The 26,369-nt window shown below is 46.9% G+C and overlaps 1 protein-coding gene across 1 annotated transcript in view; it reads left to right on the plus strand.

Moving 5' to 3' along the window:
• Window positions 1-8,524: 8,524 nt before the first annotated feature.
• LOC142576052 (uncharacterized) overlaps window positions 8,525-26,369 on the plus strand; it is a 158,885-nt gene continuing 141,040 nt past the window's right edge. The window contains exons 1-2 of the mRNA XM_075685971.1: window positions 8,525-9,918; window positions 16,190-16,327. Of these exons, the coding sequence (XP_075542086.1) occupies window positions 9,453-9,918; window positions 16,190-16,327 (604 nt within the window). The 5' untranslated portion in view covers window positions 8,525-9,452. The remainder of the gene's footprint in view (window positions 9,919-16,189; window positions 16,328-26,369) is intronic.

The raw sequence follows: 26,369 nt of genomic DNA on the forward strand, positions 1-26,369 counted from the left end.
ATGGAGAGAACGCGAGGAGGAAAGCGGAGGAAGCCACCTTGAAGCACCACCAGACTGCGCTCACGACCGCGACAGCGGCGGCACCTGTAATGCGGGTGAAAGAAAAATTGGTGATGTTTCACTTCGTGGACGCGGGTGTCGCGCAAGCATATGGGTGCTATTGCGCGCGCGACGCTATCGGACCCCGGTGCGCCTAGACGCCTATGCACTGTCCGCATCGCAGATCGTATTCAAGACTCGGCGCGCGCAGCTGAGCCATACGCAGCAGCAGCCGGAGTGATACGCACCATTGTAAACATTCGCTTACTAACTAAATCAACCAGCATGGTGTTAGCGCGCTCAGGCAAACATGAACGCTTCATACTCGATGACTGTGGACACGCTGCCAAAACGCTGGCGTGAAGAATCGTGGCAGCAGCAGCGAGCGGAGTGACGCTTCAACGCAAACTGGGGTGTGGGAACACCGCGCAAGCAAAACTACGAGCCGTCGGCCCACCTAGACTGTACGCCCAAAGCAGGTCGCTTTCGAGATAAAGCCCATGCGACCGCGCGCGGCCGTATACAACGCACCGCCTCTCCCCCTTCCCCAGTGTCATTCGCGCGCGCCTTGCGCACGCGAGATTGAGCCACCATCGTCTGCTCACCGTCGCACGCTTTCGCTTGCACACACAGCGTACGGCGCGCGAGGACGATGTTATCCCAGTAAGCCTGTATCGCAAACAATACCTGTGGCAACTGCCAGAGGAGGTAAACCCGGTCGCAACCCGGTGCACCTCTACCTACCTTCGTACTCCGCGACTCTTCGCCTCGTTTGTCCTTCCCGCCTTCGCTCAACGTTACCTACCCTTTCCTATAGATGGCGTTACTTTGCCGCGCGCACCCAGCTAACTCTTGGAAGCGAGATCGGGACACTTGGATCGGATCGGGATCAACAAATATAAGGAAGAAGCATGTGCTTGCTGCGGTAAAGCTAAAGAAACTATGAAGCATGTTTTATTAGAATGTGAAGACGTCTACCCAGTGGTCGATTTAGGCGCCACTGGCCTCCTTGAAGCCCTTGAATGTCCCTTGGGTTCAGCGAGAGCAGTGGAAAAGTAAGCTTGTCCGCAATAGGGATTAGTAGGAGGCGATAGGAGGATTGGTGGAATAATAGTAGGGAAACGACAAAAAACGGCGTCGTACAAAAGCACAGTTCGCAATAGGGGATCAGAAAATTTGGGTGTGGGAGTTCATAGTGTTTTTTTTTTCTTTTTTTATTGTTTAACCTAGGTAGGACTAAAGCCCCTCCATACACGTTTCCGCCGACCAGGGGCTTTAGGTAGGATATAAAGCAGTATTGGCCTCGAGCTCCACCACTGGAAAAGCTGGCGCCACCGTCGGCGTGACGTGCTAGGAGGGATCACGTGGACATAGCGGCCGCGTCGGCTGCTTCGGGCGCGCTGAAACGAGCTGAAAACGAGAGTTTAAATTCCCTCATGCGCTGCGGTCCTCATTTAGTGGCGAGATTTTCCTGCTTCGAGGGTCTCCTTTACAACGCTTGAAAGCACTACAATAGGTAGTGGCTGCCTTTGAAGGCGCACAACATGGTAGGCTACTGCTCGGTGCCGCAATGCCGGACGCACGCAACGGAGCACGGTGTCAGCCATAGGTGTCAGCCTTATTCACACGTAGCCGCAGGACAAGAAGCTGTGTGAAGCTTGGCTCGCGAAACATAAAACCGGCAAACAGTCATCGGCTATAACTCGGGTATGCAGCAAGCACAGACGCGAGGAAGATTTCTGCTACGGCGCCCGGTCTGCGATGTTCTGAAAACGCTCACTGAAACGCTCGCCCGAGTCCGCTGCCCGACTAATGTCATGACGGTTTGGTCTGTGAACCTGTCGATGCTATAGAAACTGGCAAGTTCAGTGGAGTGGAAAGGCAGCGGTAAGAAGCACATTTAAAAAAAGCATGCATATGGTCATATTTGTGTTATGAATTAATGCACTGGATTAGAAAAAAAAGGAGCAGCGGGGAATTGCACGTTGAGAACACCGATAAACATACAGTGCGACGCAACTCGAGAAATAGTATTGAAAGGTCCAAGAATTTAGAAGAAAAAAAAGATTGAATCGTCACGACGGCACATCACAGTCCCCGTAGGCGTCGAAGTCTCTACGATGAAATTATTTTTGAACAGCTCTGATAGCGCCCACGCAACAATGGTTGCTTGTATACTGTCAAATGCTCATATTCTGCGGCCTAAAGCTCATGGCACGGTGCGAAAACGCGCTCGCGGAGATAGCGAAACAGTGCGCGGACAAGCATGCAGACGCGCAGTCGGTCGCTGCGAATCTGCGCGATCGCTTCATTGAGGCTTCATTCTATTACGCTCCATTTAGTTATACAAACACTATAAGAACATATTTCAGATAGTTTGCTCTGAGCGTTTACCTACCTTTCACGCAAGCCGGTTCGGGAGACTCCATCGCGGCGACCGCGCGCAGTGGCGTTCACTGTACGTATTCGGTAAAGAGATAGCGTCTGTAAACGATTGTGTGCTTTCAGTTTGCCCAAGATTATTATTTAGACAGTAAGAAACTTCTCTCGTTTCGAAAGTACTTACAGAAATGTCCAGGAGAGCTCGCGCGTGGTGTTTTCAGTGAGCGCTGACAGCAAAACCTATGAGGAGCGCGCCACGTGATCCCTCATACTACGCCAGCGAGGCGCTTCCGATAGATGGCGACTCCGTAACTCCTCGCCGCCAATAATAGCAAGAGCTTGGTGGCGCAACCCACCGCCCCGTTCCAAAGGCGACGCTCTGAACATCTATCCATCTATCCTACAGACCTACATTTGGAAATTCGGTTGTTTGTTTGAAATCAGGGGCACAATTAGGACTCGATCGATTCGATTGCAACCAAGGGTCAGTGGGCCGCCTCGCATTGGGCGCTCACGGGAAGACTACAACTGAAAGTGAGCAGGATGATATGGCCTGGACAAGCTTTGAAGTGAGAGAAGCTCATAGTAAAATTGATCATGAAGAGCGACTGAGCAATATGAAAGAACGTAAATGGGCTGGGATCAACATTGATTCACAGTGGAGGAAAAGAACTAGGAAACTTACCAGCAATTATGCGACCTGTATGGTGAGCAACATGGCAACAAAGTTCGTCAAGCGGAAAGTCGGTAAAGCTGAGATAATCTCATCGGTGACGGCAATAAAAAAGAAATCTGTTATTAGTAACTAAAGACGAATAAACAAAATCAAGAAAGAAACACTTTATAACAACTCAAAGGGAAGCTCATTGCTTTTCGAATTCGAAGCGAGATCAGGATGCCTTAGAACAAGCACTTACAAAGCGAAGAAGAATGTGCTTGCTGCGGTAAAGCTAAGGAAACGATGGAGCATGTTTTATTAGAATGTGACGATATCTGCCCAGCGGTCGATTTAGGCACCACTGGCCTCCTTGAAGCCTTTAGCGAGAGCAGGGGGAAAGTAAACGTGTCCGCAGTAGAGATTAGTAAGCGGCGATTGAAAGATCGATGGAAGTAGGGAAACGACAAACAACGGAGGCATGCAAAAACAAAAAGTTCACAATAGGGGTTCAGAAAGTTTGGCTGTGGGAATCTTTCGTCGGTTTTCTCCCTTTTCTTTTTTAACATAGGTAAGGCATTAGGCAATAAATAACAAGAGATCTGTGGCGCAACACACCGCCCCTTCCAAGTGGAACACTAGCAGCAACTATCCTTCCATCCTCGCCCTCCTGCGTACTTTCCCAGCGCGCTATTTTCACCTCCAGGCGCCCTCCTCGTTCGCTTGCTTCGTGGCTTCAGGCAGACACATTCTATGCAGACACCGCCGGCTTGAAGAGGTGGGCAGTTACGCGTGCACGTAAAAAGAACCAGAGAGCTCGCCTTCGCGCATAGCGTTCGCCACAAGCGTTTCCTGATAAAGTTTACGGTTGCGTAAGCTGCAGTTGCCGGGAAGCGGCAACTGTGTAGCAGGTCTGCGCGCCGCGGCTCTGCCAGTCGGTGCGGTGACTGGTGCGATGCCTCAATATATCGCGAAATGAAAGCACGTATGGTGATGGATGATATCGGTAAGCCAACTTGTGAGAATTAACTTGCGCTTACACAGGTGCGGGTATTTGATGTATCGATTACTAATGTTGTCGTACATCTGCAAAGTTGGTCATCTTATTTGTCTGGAAACGGCCGTTATGAACCAAGGTTAAAACTCCTCAATGATTAAAAGTAGCGCCACCACCGCAGCCCTTCCCCGCTTCGCGCTCGTTTCTCCTCGCGCGCTTTCACCCCTCGATGGTGGCGCCCCCGTGTCAGTTGCAGCGTAGCAGACAACGCACTGCGGTAATGTTAGCGGGGTGATAGCTTTTTAGTTTAGCTCTTTTGTTCTATAATATATATAATATTTGGGGTTTTACGTGCCAAAACCACTTTCTGATTATGAGGCACGCCGTAGTGGAGGACTCCGGAAATTTTGACCACCTGGGGTTCTTTAACGCGCACCTAAATCTAAGCACACGGGTGTTTTCGCATTTCGCCCCCATCGAAATGCGGCCGCCGTGGCCGGGATTCGATCCCGCGACCTCGTGCTCAGCAGCCCAACACCATAGCCACTGAGCAACCACGGTGGGTCTCTTTTGTTCTAGCTCCTATTTATTTCTTATCACACTAAAACTACGTCCGAGAGCCATATTTCAATCCTGGGACGCAGAAAAAGCGGTACGAACGAAATTTTAGGGGGGGGGGGAGGAAGAAGGAGAATGTAAAAAAATCGCCGATGGTTACGATACTCCCTAATGCGAAATATGAGCGCATCTCTATACGTGTTTTCATTTCGCGATATATTGGCTGGCGCTGACAGTCGGTCTCGTGCGGCACTTTGCAAACGGAGCGAAATCTGGCGCGACTGCCTCGATAATCTGCAGATAGCGAGAGCCAGCGCATGGGTGACACGTGGGCGCGATCCACAGCAGCTGCCGCCGACAGACCTCCCAGACGATGCGCGCTACTCTGGCGCCATCTCGTGGACATCGTCGTCTCACTACGCTTTTCTTCTCACCCTTTCGTTATGCCCTCCTCCTTCGCTTTCCGCCTCATGGTTCCCTGCTCCCTTCTTCTCCGCTTTCCTCCTCGCGTCTTCCATCGTATACGCTGCGCTCCGCGTTCGCTTTCATCTTTCGCTGTGCTCATTCGCTCGGTTACGCCGACGCTCGTCGCAAGAACGGGCGCCTAAGAGCCGCGCTCTAAAATGTACACTCGGGAGTCACGACAGGCACAGCGTGGGCGCACAAGTTCGCATCTCTTTGTACGGGTTTTCTCTGAGTGCGGTTTGCGAATCGTCGCAAGTAGCTGCGAAGCACGTCTGCCCCAAAGTGTTCATCGGAAATATAGAAGCTACAAATCTCGTTTGAGTGCCGGCGACTGTAACTGCTCAGTTATGCAGCTACGTCGTTAAGGCGGTGACTGGAGCCACATCAGTGATTCGGGCATGACGACGTCACCTAAAGCCTTACAATAAGCCTTAAAATTTATTACGTTGGCACTGACTCTGCGCTTGGGCTGATATCTTGGAGTATTCGGTGCAGTTCGCGCACGCTTGCATTCAGGGGCTACATTATTTATTTATTTATTTACTTGCTTACTTAGTTACTTATTTACTTATTTAATTACTTACTTATTTACTTATATATTTCGTTTGCCCTCAGAATAAAACGGGCTTCCTATTTTGGTTAGCCAGATCACGAATGTTAAGGACCACACGTAAGGGCCGGTGCGTAGACACACTAATATTGGCTGAACAACTTTGTACACTTACTTGTACCGTCTGATCATTTTCTCAGAATGCAAATGTTGTTTTGAAGATCTTAGCGCTGAGTTTGCGGATGTTGAAATTATCTTCACTAAGTAGTTACTGAACGGAAAACACTCCATTACAGCAGTATTGCTGTAATGGAGCGCATATTTGGTTTAGTCTTATGGATATTAGTATGTATACATGTTCGTATACAGTGACTACAACGTATGCCAACTATTAAAACTGTTTGAGATGGACGTATTGTCTACCTGTACTACCGCTCGGAAAACGTGCTGATTAATGATTCTGCATTCTGCGGAATTCTGCAGTGAAAGAGCAAACTCTTCCAGAATGTCCTTGCCGCAGCAAACATACGTCATCAAGCCCACCATCCCTTCAATAAAGCGATTAGCTTCCTTGAAGCGTTCGATTATTTGCCTACTTTGACAATCATCGTCGATGGTTTCTGGTCGTTTTTATTTTTTTTTTTTCATCTGTCGCTGTGACGAAAGCTTGGCGGAGGTGGGGGGGTCGGGGTTGGGGAGCGGTGCGCAGAAGAGTTCGGGGTGTCCTGGCCCGGGTCCTTGTAGCCTTCGTGATGTCCTCTTCACTTTTCGTAGTTCTGGCAGCACGACTTGGCCAGACGGAAGCTAGCTGGAACCTCATATAGGCATGATCAAGTTTAATCGGGAGCCCTCTTCTACGCGCGTCCCACAACATAGCCCACTGTGCAACAAATTGCCGTGCGACTGGCCGCTCGAGGCACTTTGCGTGTATTCGCGGACTTCTTTCACGCTCGGAAAAACACTTTTATGTAGCACGTATTGAGCAACAGAAAACTGTATCGGGAGCTTTTCATGTCTCTCTGCAATTTTCTCATTGACGCTTTTCATTTAATTATAATATTTGAGAAGTTGATTTATTAATGAAGGCCAATTATGTAATTAGGCGGAATGCAAGAAAATAACGTGAGTATCTCCAGGCGATGACAACCAACACTACGTTGGTTCTGTCCAGCCACGTGGCATTTGTATATTTTTAAATCTTGGCGCATGATAATAGTTGGGACACCCTATATATATATATATATATATATATATATATATATATATATATGCAATGTTAATGATAGTGTGCAGGAAAGTAACGTAGACGTCATTGATTATTTTTGAGCAATTCCTCAACTACTTTCGTGGAGCAATATCCAGTAACAGTAATCAATGGCATATTTTACTGAAGTAATTAGAATTGCAATCAGTTAGTCCTTGCTTTATTTTTTTCTTTAACGTGTAGACGTCTGCTCTTCACTGTCTGTAAAGCTAACCGTTCGAAAGCTGTTTTATAAACTTTAATTAACGCCATTTATTTGAATCGAAGCTTAAAGATGTTGTCCCAGGCGGCACGAGCGTCCGAAACAATAGTGTTCCAGTCACGTACGCTTAACATTGTCGTGCTTTGTGTCATCGCATTCCTGGCGGCACTTCAATTGTGCGCGAGAAAGAATGAATGGGGGAATGTGCCATCGAACCTGAGGATTTGTATGGGGAATCGTTGGTGGGAAAAGTACGAAAACGCGACGAGCACGCGATAGTTAAAACATTGACTTTTCTTCCTCCTATAGCGCAAACAAGCCAGGACTCGTGCACTAGCCATGAGCGCTAGAGACGGTGTTGTACAGGGTGTCCCAACTTTCACCAAGATTTAAATATATGCAAATGCCACGTAGCTGGACCGAACCAAGGTAATGTTGTTTGCGGTCGCTTGGAGACACTCGGATTATTTTTTGCATTCTGCCTAATTAGATAGCTAGTCTTAATTAATAAATTTCTCTAATATTATACTTAGATGAAAAGCGCCAATGAGAACATTGTAGAGCAGCATGAAAAACACACCATACGGATTTCTGTTGTTCTATTCGTGCTGCATAAAAATCTTTTTCTGAGCGTGAAAGAAGCACACGCCAAATTGCCTTGCATGGCCGCTCGAGGCACTTTGCGTGTATTCGCGGGCTCCTTTCACGTTCGGAAGAACACTTTTATGTAGCACGTATTGAGCAACAGGAAGACGTAGCAGGAGCTTTTCATGTCACTCTACAATTTTCTCATTGACACTTTTCATATAAATATAAAATTTGAGAAGTTGATTATTTAATCATGATTAATTGCGTAATTAGGCGGAATGCAAAAAAATAAACTGAGTATCTCCAAGCGATGGCAAACAACACTACCTTGGTTCTCTCCAGATACGTGGCATTTGCATATTTTTAAAATCTTGGTGCATGATAGTTGGAACACCCTGTATATGCTTCGAAACAAGTCACAGTAGGTGATTCGGAGCCACAAGTGCAAATGTTATGGAGTCAAAGCGCATACCAACACTCCGATCACTGAACACCGACTTCACACCGCCGAGTTCGCCAGGTGTATCAACTTTTTTCCCACTGGAGCGACGTCGTCCCGCGGCAAAATGCGACCTTCATGCAACAGTAGCTCGCGTAACGCGCCACACAAGGTGACCGCGAGCTTCCGCGAACACCCAAACGCACGTGACAAACATGTCACCGGGTTCCAGATGTCCGTCGCCTCTCGCGAAGGAGCAGGTATACCCATAGCATACCGTGCACGCACCACGCTTACATAACGGCACCGCACACACGTAGACCTGACCAGCATAAAGCGACGACCCGGTGCACCTCCGCAGGACGACGCGCTCAGAGCGCCACTATTCCGTGCCCATGGCAACCGCACCCGGTGCGCCTCAAAACACACGGGCGCATTCCTGCTGTTGAGTTTCGGCGGTCACCACCTCCCGAACCAGACGTCCCGTTGCTGACGCACGTGGAATCGACACGTAGTGCGGCGCGAACGAGACCACAGTCGCACGAGTCACGGCCCGTGTCGACTCGGTATCGTGTGTCGGTATACTCACGACACACGTCGCAGGTCAGTGATAGTCACGTGACAGTCGTGCAAGTGGTGGCGGCAAAAACTTGAGCGCCGTTTGGTCTTCGATTTGTGGCGCACGTTGAGACTCGTTTCTCGCACCTGGCTATCGATGAATCTTCTTGGACAAAGGACGTGCGCCGCGCCGATGGATGACGTCAGCGCGGCATGGCGTCAGATCCGTACATTCGTCGTTGTTTGTGCCTGAATGCGCGGTCTGAAGCCGGCGCCCCCGTGGTGCTGAGCAGCGACACTTATTCGGCGTCGAGAGGACTGAACGCGCGTTGCGTTGTACGTTGGGACTGCTGGACTGTCTCCGGCTGGAAAAAAACGATGTGTGCCGACCGTGACCAGTACCTCTGTGGGACCGTGACCACTGGCGTTCACAAAAGCTGTCGCTTACGAACATCTTTGCGCTGACCTTTTCGAGTAACTTAAAAAGAAGGTACGGCCCTTGAAGTTTCCGCAGTGAAGGACAGCTTAATATCTTGTATATATACATCGCCAACGCGAGTAGACCCAGCAGCTTTCAACGAGCGCGGCATCTGTACGGAAAGTGCCTAAAAGAGGTAAGGCGCGCCTGCGACGCTGCCCCGAGTACTTAGTTCAGTCAGTATTGTTTCCTTTTTTTTCTTTTTGAAGCTACCGTTTTCTTTTTTTCGCGACGCGCAACACTCGCGAGAACTTGTGCAAGTCGACTGACAAGGACCATGAGCAAGTTGCGTCACCCCAAGGGCCTGCCGTCCGAGGACGAGGACAGTGGTCGAGGCTCGGTGGACAGCGGCCTCATATGCCACGATTCGCCCGAGCCGGGTGCTCGCGACGGCTGGCTCAGCGACGTCGCCTCGGCGAGCCTGCCCGACGAAGAACAGCCGTGGGTGAGCGGCGTGTCGCCAGACTACGAGAATGTGGCGTCGCCCGGTGGAAGCAGCACGGCTTCGGGACCGGTCTACGTGCGGACGCCCGGCTTCGAGCACCACGGACACTCTGTGACTGCAACCGCCGCGTCTTCTAGCGCGGTTCCTCGGCCAGGAGTGTCCGAGAAGAAAGCGGTCGCCAAAGGAGAGAACAAGTCGACCGGACTCCGCAAGGGCAGCGTTATCAGCGTCAACGACGTCAGCGCGTTGAACGAAGGACGCTCCGTCTCGACGCGAGTCAGAGCGAAACCCAAGAAAGGTAAGCGCCCGTATACGAAACGGTGGCTGCGTTCGCATTTCCAAATGTATGTCTTTGCCTTCCCCGATTCGAATCACTGGCGGAACCAAAGTTTAGGGAGGTTCTGTGATTCTGGGGCGTCGTCTCCCTTGCCCCTCCGACGCAACCTGGCAATTCAATGCCGATCAAACTAAGCGCGATGTAACCTCCCCCCGCTCCCTCCTCCACCTCCTGTTCACAGTACGTTAGTTTCAAAACTTTGGGCCACGAACTTCACGTGTACACCAGCGGATTTACGTACCAGAACAACAACAACAACAAAAATGCAAAGAACAGACTCAACAGCGAAGTGTTTTAAACTTTTCGCCGTAGACAAGCTATAAGGGTGTTTTCATACAGTATTGCGAAAGAGCTTGAATTCGGTGGTGGTGGTAGAAACATATTATTCAGGAACTTAATAAGAGAGTTGTGAAGGGTTTCCGTATACGCAATGGCTCAAACTTTCAGAACAAACGCAAGATATTTTTGGCACTCCGTCTCTTAAGCGCTAGCACAAAAAATGCACTTGTACACACGTCCGCCAAAAAAAAAAAAAAAAACAGCAGGTCAGCGCTGTCATGTATGATTGTATTGCTGCTACGCCTCGCACACCAATGCCCACTTTCAAACATTCGGTGCAACGCCTTGTCTTGCAATGCGAAGAAGAGCCTACGAATTTGACTTGGGAGAAGTTGATTTCTGAAACGTGTATGATGAGAATTTTGTTTTATTGGATTTAATGTGTTGAACAAACGGGTTCGCGACATGGAAACTGCTGGCCTAAGTGGTACCAAACATAGTAACGAGCCGAATTGTTACGGACTGAGCTACTTCACAATGTTATCCAACAACGAGCACCAATCATCAAAAAGATATGTTGTTTAGCTATCCCTTAGTGCTGCTTGCACAATTAAATCGTCGTCGTAATCATAGGCATGAACTATAACTGAAATTTGAACGCTTGCCTTCCCCACCTTCACCGCCCGTTCCTTAAATCCTTCTCATTGAGCTCCCCATTCCTGCCCCAGCTTCAGAACGGTATCTCCTGCAGCTAATATTCACCTTATAGAGCATCGAAAGTTTTCATTTATCAAGAGAGTGCGATATTTTATCACAATTAAATACACAGACGGAAAGTCAAGCTTTCTCGCACTTCAACAGACACTGATCTATCTTACTTGCACTTACAAGTCATTTTCACTCCCCTTCCCGCCATCTCCTCCCTTTTCCCTCCTTTCCACATGCCGAGTCTTGCCACAACACAGGGGTAAGAATCCGACGCTGTATACACATTTCCGAGGTATGTCCTACGTTCGTTATCGTTACGTGGACACAAGAAAAAACAAAGAAACGAAAAAAAAAGAAAGTATGAATTAAGTCATGCAGGATGACTTCCCCCATCAATAAGACATGTTGGCCGTATAAGCGCAAAGAAAGAAAGATTATCAAAACGTTCACCGCCACACTCATTTCCTTATCTCACGCCACGCCTTTCTCCGTCCTTTGTGTATCTTTATTTTTTCCTGCGCTAGCCTTCGTGCCTAGAGTGCATTCAGCAGTAATACATCTCGAGCGCCTGAAAGGCACTTCTGGTAGCTCAAAGGCAACTGACGCTGCCTAGCATGACTAAGTACTCCCTAATGTGGCATTGATATGATGGCAGCTCGCGTGCATTGCTGCCATTCTTTACCTAGGATGTGCGCATATGTGTCTCACCCGGCAGTGTGTACGCTCTAACAACCCGTGAACCTTGATCTCAGTTTATTCCGCCTTTTCTTACTCATTGTGGCTGCATGTTTCTCATTTGATAAGTGGAGCCATATTGTCGACCGCATGCATATTTGTCCACTTTGAGAATGTAAATATTTCTTTCAGAAGAAAGAATGAGAACAGGGATCGTCTGAAAGTTCCCGCATACGTTGCCTGCAAAAACTTAACCGCGCTTCTCCTTTTATTTACTATATGTGCAGTGGTGCACGCTTTACAGGCGCTGCACGCTTTGCATTCTCGCGAATGACGTATCTGATTAGGTGACGGTAAAATAGCCTGCAATGTTGTCATTCATAAGGATACGTCAGGAATATTTCAAAACTGCGGTATTTTAATTACATAAACGATATTAGAACAAGGCAAAATGATACTAAACTATTGTGTTTTAACATTCGCTCTTCATGTATTCCTTGCAGCATTTTGAGCCTCGGCAACCAGAAAACTATGGCATTCCAGCACACACGAAACAAGCGGTTTCAGGTCTCACTACAATTTCGTGGTAGTAATAATGGCCATGGTTCTACGTAGGCAAAAAGCGAAAATACATTTTCGAAGTGATACCACATTTTTGACCGAAGAATCAAGCAAGATAAGGGATATTCCCAGGACTACTGAAGTGAGTACATAGTAAAAGCACAGTACATAATAATAATAACAAAAACAGTTATTATGATAGATAATACCTTTTGACAATGACCTACTTTCTACACAAGATGAGACATAACATTTAAGTTGACTTAAATAAATAAATAAATAAATAAATAAATAAATAAATAAATAAATAAACATTCTGGCTCACTTAAATGCTGTTAGGTTAACTGCGCCGTTGTTATCTCCTCAAATAAACACTCTAATCAGGTGACAACGCACATGGCGACGTTGTAATGAACACGTGGTCATAAGCTGACTAATTGGGATGCCCGGCAATTGCTCTTGAGTACGTAACTAATCAGCCGCAACCGATTATATTGACAACTAGGACACGCAACCGGTCGTAGCATGGATCTGCAGGTTCTGTTCGCGCGCACCCCTCCGTTATAGTCTCGTCGTTGGTGTCACTCAGTTGGGACAGCCTTCGTGCGCATTTCCAACGATAGTGGAAAGCCAGATGACGTAAACTTCTACTTCGCTTTTCGGCACGACGTGAAGCGGCGCAGCTGCAAGCTCACACGCGTCGTACACAGGTTCTCCGCGATACTGATATCCAAACCCCCACCCCCTTTCCTATAGAACTGGTTGCTATAGGTTTCGCCATGCGTGAAAAATAGGGGTGAAAGAAAAAAAGGATCAAAGTTCATGCTATACTGCATCTCAACTTGCAAGCCGGTGCTTGTCGCTTCTGCCGCCCGTGCACTGCATAGCCGGTCGCTGCGCACTGATAGCGGGTGCTGCTGCGTCCGCGGAGCCATTAGCGCAATCGGAGGAATTTCCCGCCAATCCAGGGGGGAAAACACGGCGCCGTATACCTGGAAGCGTGGCAATTCTCCAATGGGCGCCGCCGCTGGCTGACCTTCAACGTTGGCGAGCGGGCACTTTGCCACGGCCAATCAATACGAGCGCTCCCAGCGGTGCATTCTTTATTGCAGTCAGCGTGGCGGCGAGGGCAAGGCCATTTCGCTGGGCTGTGCACATGGCTCGCTCGTGGGCCGCACCTGGACGCCGAACATCCGTTCTTTTTTAGTTTTTTTTACCTTTTTTTTAAAACTCGCGCGAGATAAACACAATGCGTTTTTCTTTTGTTTTCGCAAGCGTCTGCTTTTCTGCCGCTTTCATCGCCTCACTGTCGTCGCCCGTGACCCCTCGGTGGTAATGCGAAGGTAGAAAGCGACACGTTTTCGATCGCTGGCGACTCACCCAGAACGCAGATTTTAAGTTTGCCCTTGGTTTATGGATGTTTATTTTAAAAAAACAAACTAATGCTTTACTTTTTCATTTATTTAAGTTTCCCCGATTCCAGATACCGCGACAAGGGCGTTTTAATGGTAAGTTGCAATAAAAAAAGAAATGGTGACTTTAGCTTAGCTGTTCAGGACCTCGCGTCTTGTTGATAGGTATGTCTGAAGTGCTTACAAAATTAAGAAGAATAAAAATAAATTAATATAATAACTAGAAGAAAGAGGTAAACCATGCACCACGAAAACATAATGTTAAATCAGTTTTGAAGGCTTCAATCAGTGGCGAAACTTTGTGTTTCTGGGAGGAGCGAAATACAACATTTGCCGTATTTTTAATACTATATCCTACTTGGTACAATGTTCATTTCATTTGTTTGTTCCGGCCCTTAGAAGAGAACGAGAGTTCCTTAATATCAGAGTGCTCTGCCTCTGTAAAAGTATTCGACTACTTACTAATCAGAAAGGGAAGGGGGATCGGAAATAAAGGCCATACAAAAAAGAAAAAGGAAGACAAAAGAAAGTGAAAGAAAAAATAATAACAAGAAATAACAATTCAACTGAATATCTTGATTTCACTTTTGAGTCGGATTTGTCCCCTTGCCATCTTGATTTCACTGCTTGCTTTTTTTATACGATGCACATTAGAGTTTGAATCACAGCAATAGGGTTTTTGGATATCAGGTAACTGAGTCAAGGTAATCAGACGAGATATCGAGTGCTTGACGCTGCACTGGTGGAGAGTGACGGGTACGGAATTTGCGCCTAAGTGCCGAAGGGCCTTGATATAGAGTGTCTCGCTATCATTCGCCCACATAGCGGACGATCCTGGCTAAGAGGGAAGAGTGACGGTGCTCGCACCGTTACCGAAGCGGGAAGACGCCGCTGTACCGACGTAAAAGTACTCCTGTCCCGTGAAGAAAGTGCGCCGGTCGCGGTGATGCTGTGGCTATGGCGTTCTATGCTGCTGAGCACGGGGTCGCGGGTTCGTTACCATGCCGCGGCATCAGCGTTTCGATGAGAACGAAAATTGAATGACGCTGGTTTACTTAACTTTAGGTGCTCGTTAACGAACACCAGGTGATCGAAATTAGTTACGGAGCCCTGTACTACGGAGTCTCTGCGCCGCCCCCCCCCTCCCCCTCGTGACCTAACGTGCAATTTTGGGACGTCAAACCCAATACTTTTGAAGGAAACTGCGAGCTTCCTGTATACGTCGCGCAGAGAGAAAGAGAGGGAGAGGGGAATGTACAGCGACTGCACGCGCTTTTCAGCTCCCGAAGTACTGCTTCATTACTTTTTCTATCTTATACTTTACCAACCGTGGTGGCTTAGTGGCTGTAGCGCTGCGTTACTAAACACGAGGTCGCTGGGATGAAGTTTCTATGGGGGGCGAAATGTTTATGTACGCTCGTGTACTTATAGATTCAAGCAGTTCGTTACGCAGCTGGCGTCTTGAATGCGGTAGGTTTGATGCTCTTAAGTAGCCTGTGTGAGCATGCGATAAGATGCGTCCTCCCTAATTTCGCGAACATCGTTACATCGTTCTAAAGAATTTTTCGCATCAGCCAATGGCTGCGTGTCACACTGGAAAACACCCCTTTATTAGACCTTGTACACATACATACATACTCAAGATTGTCAAGCTGGAAACAATCACCGCCGTGGCTCACTTGCTAGAACACTGCATCTGTTATCTGAAAGGAGTGCGTTGGGCCACAGTTGACAGAACATAGTTTATTTACTGCGTTCTCTTATCTCTAAATTAAATTTGGCACTTCAGTGAGCAACAAATATTTACTCTGCGTTTTCTTTTGCGTCATTACACTTTACCATCATAAGGTTGTAACTAATAGAACTAATTTCGAACAACCGGGTTAAAAAAGCCCGGGTGGCCGAAATTAGTCGGGGGTCCCCTGCTACAGCATGTCTCATAATCAGGTAGCGATTCTGGCGCATAAAATACCAGAACTTAACTTTCTTTTCAATATGTGCCAAATTTATCAGATATTTCCCTTAGAAATTCCGCTGCATCACTTCGCTTTGCACGAACACGATCGGTGGTTATAAGCTACAGCCAACGACTTCCACCTCTGCCCATTCTTCTCCTCCCCGCTTGCTGCTCAATAATGCGTACGCTTCATGATGGTTTCTCAGATGTGCACACAATCGCAGAACTCATAAAAACACGCCGTTAGATACTAGCTATCATCGAAACGGTATCCGGCCAAACACGATAGACAACATCATAAGCTAAGTGCATACTGGAATTGGGTTATTTCATCGTCTCGGCCCTGAACCGCCAACGTACGCGACGAAAACACGACATAGTCAAGAGTTCTATTTCAATAATGAACAGTAAAGCATTTCTACGATATCTTTTGCGTGTCGTAGATTTACGATCCTGTGGTCAAACCTTGCCTTCAGTGCTCACGCTATAGTTGTAGTCTATAACTAACACGCAAGTATGATCTCAGAGCTTGTTTCCTGCAGAGTGATTGTTTTTTTAAATCTGAATTTTGCAGCTTTTCTTGTTGCTTGGCATGACACGAGCAAAATGCGCAGCGACCATCGCCCATCGATTTCCGCAGAGCCGCTGCCGATGAAACTTCGCGCGCTGCCGCAGTCGTTCTGGCAGCAACCGGACGAAACGAGCGGAGTGTCGCCGGCCATCGTGATGCCCGTGCTGCCACCGCTCTTCAAGCACGACACCCAGGAAGACCTCACAGGTGAGAGCGCACTTGTCACAGATGGTTCGCCTTGTGGCGCATCATCCTTCGTGTCTCCACAAATTCCTTGATCAGGCTAAATTGCCAACTCGCCAACAAGATCCGACCAGCTTTCGCGAGAAAGTTTCTAAAGTTCTAAGACATATAAGTGTCCCGTGAACGAAGAGAAATGAAGGTCGATAAATCTTAGCCTAAGTGTCAGACTCTTCGAAGCGTTTTGCACTGTGCGCGATGAACCATGCTTCACCGAAATTCGGTTCGAGCAGAACTGCAGTTTCATAAGCATTGTCTTTCAGGAGAAGCGAAGAATGTCGCAAGTAGTGAAATTAAAGAGTTCCATGCTCTACATTGGCCGTATAGCACGCATTATTGTAAATCTTGCCCTGAGCGAGGATTTAACTTTAGTCGCAGCACACCGAGCAGCAGTCAAACTCGGAACAGCAAGTAATGGCCGCGTTTGCGTGAACGCGACAGTGGCGCATCGCATCCCACTTCTAGCGCATCGCATCGTCGTAAACGGCGGTAATGCGCTGGGAAGACGAATCGCATTAATGCGCCACGAGAGGGTAGATTGAAATGGGTAAGTCGAGTCACGCGGCGCATGCAAACGCTGGTGTATCGTATCGAGGGAGAGGGAAAGTGAGACGGCTGCCGGCGTGTGGCTCTCCCCACATTCACCGACGAAATGCGCTCGCCGGAAAACGGCTTGATTCGGACGAAGTGCGATCCACCACGTGTAAACACTGTCGCACAGTATTACCGTGATGTGTTCAGAAATTAGATACGCTACTATATCGCATTCATGTAAATACGGCTAAATGCAAAGACAAAGCTATTTCTAGACTACGGTGACTTTTTCAGCGACTTACCTGATGCAAATTTCACCTGCTTCAAGAACTTGTTTATTTAGACCTGCCAGGACAAACGTCTATCTGCATCCTTTCACTACCAAAGACTTGCGAAGGAAAGTATACGAAGACCGACCTGCGAGACGTTTTCCCAGACAGAAATGATTTTTCATAAAACTTAACGCAGCATTCCTAAAATCGTAAGACGGATGCAAATTCGTAAACTTTACGAAAAATTAGGGGGAGTTGGCAGGTATGTAGATACTGATATGCTGACGAATTCGGCAGTCCTACAAGAGGGAGCGTTCCAAGCCACTTACCCGTGACGTCACGGTGCAAGCCGTCTTCGGATGCACGTGTTTTTAAAGGTGTGGGCTGATTGCCAAAGAAGCCGGCCAAGCCGGTGGCACCCAAGCGGCCGCTAATTAACAAAGCCAAGTGTCGTGCGTTACGCCAACACAACAAGGCAGTCAAGAAGTGGTTGGGGATTTTAGGCAGCAGCTTTCTTTCTGGCAGCTTAATGTGTCGTTCACCTCGCCCTGTCGTCGCGGCAACAATGCGTCTAGGGTACTTGTTTCCCCCTTTCCACAATCACCTTAGGGACAGCGGGTGTGCGTTGTGTGGACCCCTCGGAGGCGGAGTTTTGTGATATCTACATGACATTCCAATTGGCCGATTAGGACATGCCCTGTTTCCATGTAGTGATCTATAGGAAAGACAGAGGCTATTTATGGAGCCATCCTGCATGCTGATGCTGTGCCCCTCCAGAATGCAGAATGCCCTGTCAGAATGTGCACGTGTGCTCCTCCCGTCAGAATGTGCTCCGAGAAAAATAGCGACTGCGTGCTACAATACGACATGTGCTGCGCTCGCAAGTCCTGACAGTACGAGTTTGTGCTTAGTTGTACAAAGTCTGCCGTAATTATCCCATGAGAATAAATTGCATGTTCCGCCCCTTCAACATCTCATCCTCGTAACTCCTCGCCAAGCCATCAACTCCCGTCATGAAAGTGTATACGGACGACGGCATATGCCCGCTTACCAAGCTCCGTGTGATGCTCTGGTAGCGTAGGCCAGCTATACCTCTTTCCGAGACGCTCCGGCGGCGCAGGCTACAGCGCTACCCTTTCTGTGACGCCAGACTGTAAGACCACGGTACGCAAACTCGACAGTATACGCTGTTGACGGGGATCACGTGCCGGGCTTCTGAGGGCTTCCAACGAGGACTGAGAACTGGTAATACAAGGACTGCGATACCTCGCGCAAATTTACCATAATGACGGGCAGGTATGATGCGGGCATGGTGCTATCGGCTCCGCAAAAATGGAATGGGTTATGTACAGACAGACCAGCCAGCAAACGCAAACAACCAGCACGCGTAGTTCGAATAATGTTGTCAAGTATGCACCTTGCTTGATGCTGGTATCCGGTAACGTTTACATCGGCCAAATCGGGCAGTGTAATAATAATCGCCTCGGAAAACACAATGCTTCCATCTCCACGAGTGATGGCAGGCATTTGCCGAATTATTGTACTGTCTGGGTGTTTCAGCGAACACTTCCAAACATTTAAATAGATTTGACTGTGGCAGATTGCCCAATTCTAGACCATGAGCTGGTCTACTCGAAGAGGTGCACATTACTTGCACCAAAATATTCAAAATGCATAATCGGGTAATTAACAAAATCACTAATTAAGATTTTAGATAATTACCTTATGGCACATATTGATATTTACAAATCATAGCCGGGGAGCTCGCAAGGCGGATTCACTTCGAACGAATTCTCAGGATGGCATCAGTTTCGAGTTTCTAATTCCCGAACTTTGCAGAGAAATTTATTGTCGTTCCACTTTTGTGCGAGAGGGCATGAAACGAAGTTTTCTTAATAAGGTAAGTGGAACGACAGTGCACTTTTACCACAAGTGTGACGGCGCATATATCGTAAATGGTGTCAGCCACACAGTTCCTATCAAGTTTATATGAATCTGGATATGCGTCACAATAACGCATTCGCGGCATTGTGCGTCAGGCATTCGTCCCGAATGGTCAGACTTAGAACAGAGAGACTTCCTGCCAAATTTTACGGTGTTTGAGGGAGAATGTTTGGCGACAATGGTCCGGTCTGGGGCGCACGAGGATCGCGATGCTGCACGAAGAAAATGCACCCTGTCATACATCAATCTGCACACGCAAATTTCTCGTTGGAAACAACATGGATTTCACCCTTCGTCTCACTTGGCTTCCGCTTAGTTTAATATTTTCCCAAAATTAAAAACCCAGCTCAAAAGTCACTATTCTGCCACGAATTGCTTTATCAAGTTCGAACGAGAAGAAAGGGGGTTAACCGAGGGGTCCGATTTTTATTAGTCATATTATGAGAAGCCAACAAACACTGACACCAAGGACAACATAGGGGAAATTACTTGTGCTTAATAAATGAAATGTTGTCCCCTATGTTGTCCTTGGTGTCAGTGTTTGTTGGCTTCTCATGATTTATCAAGTTCGAGTAGCAGAAGGGTTCTCGACTCATTCCGGTGAAAAGACGGTCAGGACATATTCGCAAATTGACAGTAACGTTCGGAGCGTTGTATTGCAGCACAAGAGAACTGTTTCGAAGGTGAGAGTGTCTGAACGCACATAACTAAAATACTTTCTTCAATACAGACCCAGTCTTGTAACTTTTCGATACCACTTCTTAGTTGCGAATGTCGCAGCTCTGTCCAGCCGTGTCCTTTTCTTTTGTGCATCGCATTCACCGCTGATGTTGTTAGAGCGCAGTTCCTAGGCGCCCGCTCCTGCGTTTAGCGTCCGCGTTTCTCGGCGTTATCCCTTGGCGTAACCGAGCGAACTAACACAGCGAAGGATGAAAGAGCGAACGCGGAGCGCAGCGTTGCGGTGAAATACATAGCGATGAGAGCGCGAGGAGGAAGGCGGAGGAGGAGGGTATGGCGAAAGTAAGGGAAAGAAAGCATAGTGTCGCGCAAGACTGGCTCTTCGGCGATGACTGCTACGAGATGGCGCCAGAGTTTCGCGCCGTCATCTATTCACCGATCGCGTGCGGCGAGCGCGTCCACTGGTACCATATATGGAAACAAAGCGCTACATGAGCGGAAGTCTGTCTGCGGCGGCTGCTGTGAAACGCGCTCACGCGTCAACCACGCGCTGCCTCTCGCGATCTCCTGATTAGCGAGGCAGTCACGCCTCACTTCTCTCCTTTTGGAATGTGCCGCACGAGACAGACTGTCCGCACCAGCCAATATATACATCGCGAAATGGAAACACGTATACAGCTGCGTTAAAATTTCGAATTATGGGGTTCATGTCGTAATCGTCCGTGAATTTCTTCCACTTAAGCAGGCCTTACTCTCTACGGTACTAGTTATTCTCACTTTATGAAAGTGTACTTGCTTCCTCACCGTCGCTACTTCGCCACGTAATGCAACAAACGTCAAGGAGAAGAACAAACAGAAATCCACGTGGCCTATGTCAAGCGCGCACCACAACCCATGCAACGTTCTGCGGCGTTGCCTTGGAAAGCAGAAGGCTCGATTTAATTTCTTCGTTGCCCTAGAAACAGTTGCGTGATCAAAAAGCTAGAGCTCACACCAAGCTGTCTTTGTGCGTTTCACGAAATCACGAGCGCATAATTGAACATTTTCATGGTCCAATAGCCATCTTCTCTGGACATCTTCATGCAAGCAAAGCAGTGATGAGCGCTTTTCGGCGTGCCCTATGTAGTGTGAAAGTCGCGTCACGTCACATTTTTTAACCGTCACAGAGAGTGCGAATGAGGTGCAAATTGCCTAAGAAATAATTACTCTATGGCACAATACTTATAAATTAGACATAATGTAGATTGAGGTGTACTCATAATGATTACCAAATAACGAGCAAGTAGGACAAGCAACCCGTGGCGACCATTATTTGAGGACCACTGCTTCAGGCTGACGGACTTCGCTATCATATATATTTGCTGAATTCTTTAGTGCTGTTTTAAATACTTTTGGATAGTATTCATGATGGAATTAACTCACCTTATCCGCCGGCACTTTACAATCACACTGAGGAAGCCACGCATCTTTTAAGCCAGCTCTGCCAGCTCGTGTAGCTGCAGCTTCAATTGGGTCAATCTAGTCAGAATGAATTCTTTGCAGCTTATAAATGTTTCATAACCACTTTCACGGAATCAGCCATACGGACGTGAAGGGAAATGTACATTACTGGATGACTTGAAAATGAAGGAAGACGATGTATTGCGTGCACTGATGCCTTGACGATGAAAGATTACCCGTATCTTCGCTGTAGCAAGCATGCGGCGTTGCTAATAGGAACCACTAGTAACTGCTTGACACATAGCATTGCACGGGCCCGCGTCGTAATCAGAATCTTATTTATGAGAATACACTGGCCCATACCTGGTGTGAGGATTGTTGTTCTTGTTGCCTCAAAGCATGGCTCATGCCCACGAGGGGAATTGACCACACTGTATAGAATTAAACGAACACCCAACAACATTCCAAAAAGGTTTCGTTTATACATGAATGGAGCGCTCCCTATACAAGCCATTCAAATCCTGGGTCGCTCACTAGAATGGACCCACGGTATCGTCTGGTGCCCCGGGCAAGAAGGCCTGCGGGGAAACGAGGAGGCGGACTGCGCAGCTCGAGGTCTCACTAGCCGAGCGGCAGACCACACCGTTCTTCAGCCCCCGACAGACCGACGAGCGACCCACGAGTTATTAACGACAGGTCAACAAATACTACAGGACCAACGTCTCGGAAGAACGCAATACGCTCCCCCACACAAAGCTCTCAATAAACTCCAGGCAAGGGACTGGCGCCGCCTGCAAACTAACACATACCCACACTTGTCTCGTCTACACGCAATCTCCCCAGACAGTTATACGTCCCGAACATGTCCCTGGTGTAGCAACCACACAGCGACACTCGCGCACATAACACACGAATGTACCGACCGTCCGGGCGACGCAATTTCGCCACGAGTCACAACACACAAACTCACTACGTGGTCTTGGGAGGCGAGACTCTCCGAACTGGACCTGGAAAGCCAACTGGCGACCCTCGACCAGGCCCGGCAAGCCGCGATCGCCAGTGGAGCCCTGTCAGAGGGAACCACCCAGGAATAAACCGTGCAACAGTTTCTGCAGTGATAAAGTTCCTCCTCCTCCTCCTCCAAAAAGGTTTAACGCGAACTCAAAAGCGAATCATTTGGCAATTAGCTGACAACACCGATTTTGTGAGTAGCTATTTATAAAAGTAAAAAAGAAATCAAACTGAGAAGCTAAGGAAAAATAATTAAAATGGAATGTCCCACGATCGGTACCTTAGCAGCGTAACCTTCCGGATGCTTCCATGAACTTGTGCAGAGCACTAATCGTCGAACCATGCCTTGTACCTAATTCACAGGCACCAAAAGACAAAATGTTTGGTGTTGTAAGTGCTAAACCTAGTCTTGTAGTTTGAAAAATGAGGAACATTTTGCGAAAGGAGGAGAAGGGGTGGCAAGAAAGGAAGAAATGGTCAATACTTTCTGGTTCATAACAAAAAGAACAGAGGTTTGTTATTGATAGATAAGACCTAGGAAGGTAAAAATTTAGGCGGTGATCTCGACGCCGGGAACTTGCTAACGTCACCTCGCATTGGCGTGAAAGGCATTTACTCGTGTTCCACTTAAATTTTATATGTTGAAGATTATGTGCATTAAGTATGGATGATTCATCCCAAGTCAACAATAAATGGCATTAGAATCTGGCTCCTGCTGTAAAAGAGAAATCAAGAAGAACATTTAGGACCGTACCATTTAGCGATGACCATGCGAGCGAGTCGACTGATTCATTTAAAAAGATTCCAGTATTTCCGGCGAGCCAGACAAAGTGGACTTCAGACAAATTATCTGGGACAAGAGTCGAAAATATACTCAACAGATTTGACCGATTAGGGGAAGTTAAATATGTACAAACAAAAGCGCGTCTGTAACCACTATTATCTTAGATATCTGTGGACCCCATTTTCGGAAGGCCAGCATTATCGCCAGGCATTCAGCAAGGAATATTGGACTTTAATCGGCGAGACAGAAAGCAAAAGTGTAGTTAGGCTGAATTGAAAAGATGTCAACACCGGCCTTCTCTAAATTTTATGATACGTTCGTTGAAATTATTAAGTGATACGGAAATTGATTAAGATGATTTTGAAGGAGACCTTCAAGTATGCGCGCCGCAAGAACTTTTGCGTGTTTTAGAATAATATCATCAAAGATCAGTTTTACCTTGAACGAATACAATTTTGGAGAAATCAGGTTCGGCAGACGAACTTGAACCTTCGACAACAGCCCCTGAACAATAACAACTTGTGGCTGTTGGTAACGCTGCCAACCTGTTATGGAAAATAATTAGGGAGAATTGATGAAAACAGGGTTGCAAATGGAAGAGGGATGGATCATAAAGCTTCAGGAAGGTCAGGATAGTAAGTTCCTTAAATCTGGATTCAAACAGAATAATTCCAGACTCCAAAAAAGTACATTGTTAGCCACGAAACATGGTAGCCCAAGTCATAGCCGTAGCGCTTGCCAGCCTATTAAAGGTCGTGGTTTGTATGCTGCAGATCCTGTAGAAAGAACACAGCCAAATTAGAGCATAGGGCGGCCCGTAAAGTTTATAAATCATAAGCTACGTAGCTCTACGCATACCTGTGTTTTTATTACTAAACCGGCGCAACAATGCCATTGCACGTTCCCATTTTCTAGCATTTGATTCAATTTGTTGCTCCCACTTTACCTTATCATCATAACTTATCCCTAAGTACTTCTAGGCTGACTTGCGGTATCAGTTCATTTCGGTAATGAGAAATAAAAACGGGATTTTACAATGGAAACACAAGTAACGAGCATTTCTTGACGTTAAGCGAGAAAGACAGTCCTTCCAGCCAGGACTGTAGTTCAGACAAATATGATTGCGAAATTTGGTATAACTTATTGATATCCCGTGATGAGGAGGAAAATGCAATGTCATCAGCACAGAGATAGAGTTGAACATGTTGATGAACTGGGACAGAAGATAACAAAATATTACACAAAAGTGGCGAAAGAACTGTTCGCTGTGGTACGCCTCTCGCCTGTTTAAAGGGTACTCGATGTCACCCCATCCATGACAAAAAAATAACTCTCTACCCGAAAGTAACTAAATTCAAGGCCCCACTAAATAGTCTGGAACAGCACACCTTACTAATCTAAACATTAGAGTTCCATGTTCGACACTGTCATATGCTTTGGAAATATATAAAGTTACCAATGCTGATACATCTTCTGATAGTCCGGCTAGTCAATGCGTCTTTCTAAATTAACGTGGGCTGACCATGTGGCACACTGAAGTCAATATCCTATTTGTCTCGAGCTCAGTATGCCTGGAGAAGAAGTGAAGTCATTGAGGCGGACATGGACTACTTTTTCTATAATATTGACTAGATTCGAAGTAAGGGCAATTGGTCGAATGTTGTCCAATATATATGCGAGGTTTTGATTTTTAAGTAATAGAAAGATTTTTCAATTTTCCAAGAAGTCGAGGTCCATGGATATTGCAGGGTACAGTTAACTATACTCAAGAGTTCATCTGGGAAAGAGGTAAGCAATAATTTAATCATAGCAGTTGTGATACCGTCTGGTCCAGTGGCTGATTGATGTGTAGTTAAGATGACATTGAATAATTATGACATGAAAACGTTTACAAACACAGATGCCGAACCTTTAAACCTCCTTGGTCTTTGACAATGTGAAGAAAAGCGTGCTTCAAGCCATTTCGCGATCTCATTTAGTGAATCCGCTGCTGCTTTGGGTGATAGAATAGAAGAATGGGATCATACGGACTGTTCAACAGATTTTTGTTTGATAAAAACCTAAACAGTGCCGATCTTCTTTCTGGCTTCGAGAAAGTTGAATGTAGCGCATTTTTTTGTTCGTCTTTAACACATTTATCGCCACAGTTCTTTTGAACACAGCTGCATAGAATTTATTGTCCATCTAATTTTTAGTTGAATGATTGTATTGGAGACTTTTCCAGGCTACTTTTAGTCGTCTATAATCCCGTGTGCAAGCTTCATTCCACCAAGATGAGATTGACGGCGAGTTTCCAGACATAACCGCAAGCCCAGCGGGCTGAAGAGAAAAATTCAAAAGCGATACCACAGAGTCAGCTCTCCGTTGCTCATCATACGTGGTGAGCGCTGATAAATCTGCATATATAGCGGATTTATAGGTTTTATAATTAATGAGCCGTCTTTGCCATACAATAGGAGCCTGACGTGGAAGCAAAATTTCAATAGTAATGAGCAAGTGATCGCTACTTGTTCCATTATCAAAGGTGTCCAAAGATGAAATAGATATATGAGTAGAAGAGAAGGTCAAATCTAATGAAGAAGAGAACAGCCCACGTAGAGTTGAACCTGAATTATGACATTGAAAATTGTTGTCATGCATCCAATTCCATACCTCTTTCCACAAGCATCCGCTTTAAGTCCCCGAGAAGTATTTATGCGAATTAAGGTCTCCTGCCAGGAGCATTGGATTAGAACAAGTCCAGGTGATCGGATTAGCGAGTCCAGGTAATCAGTACCCTCGACTCCGTTCGAGAAATTTGCATTAGCTACTGTAAACGCAACACAACTAGGGCATAAGGAATCTAATCCTAAAATTTCGCAGTCTGGACACATGTTAAAAAATGACAGTTACTTTATGGTACATTTTTGGATTAGATTAATGATAGCAGGCCACCGCCTCTACCTGGGCGATCTAAACGAAATATTTGAAAATTATTATTACCAAATTTTTGGTGTGACGAAAGCCATGACTCTCGAAGTAAAATAACATCTGGAATTGGTTTGTGTGCTAGATAAAGAAGGTCAAAGAAACCGGAGGATACAGAGCGGCAATTTCATTGAAGGACTATTAATGAAGCTATGGCGATCCCAAAATGGATGACTCCACAGCCGAACGCAATGCATCCTGCTCATTGTGATCACTGTTTTTCCCTTTTTCGGCCTAGATTAATGAGAATCAGTGCGAGAAAGTGGGGAAATATTACGTCGACTTCTAATAGTTCCAAGCCTCATGTGCCCAAATGAATGGACGTCCCGCAGATACTGATAGTGGGGAACACACGGAGGTATGAGACGCAACTCCTGCC

This window comes from Dermacentor variabilis, chromosome 3 (assembly GCF_050947875.1).
Source record: "Dermacentor variabilis isolate Ectoservices chromosome 3, ASM5094787v1, whole genome shotgun sequence".
Lineage (NCBI taxonomy): Eukaryota > Metazoa > Arthropoda > Arachnida > Ixodida > Ixodidae > Dermacentor > Dermacentor variabilis.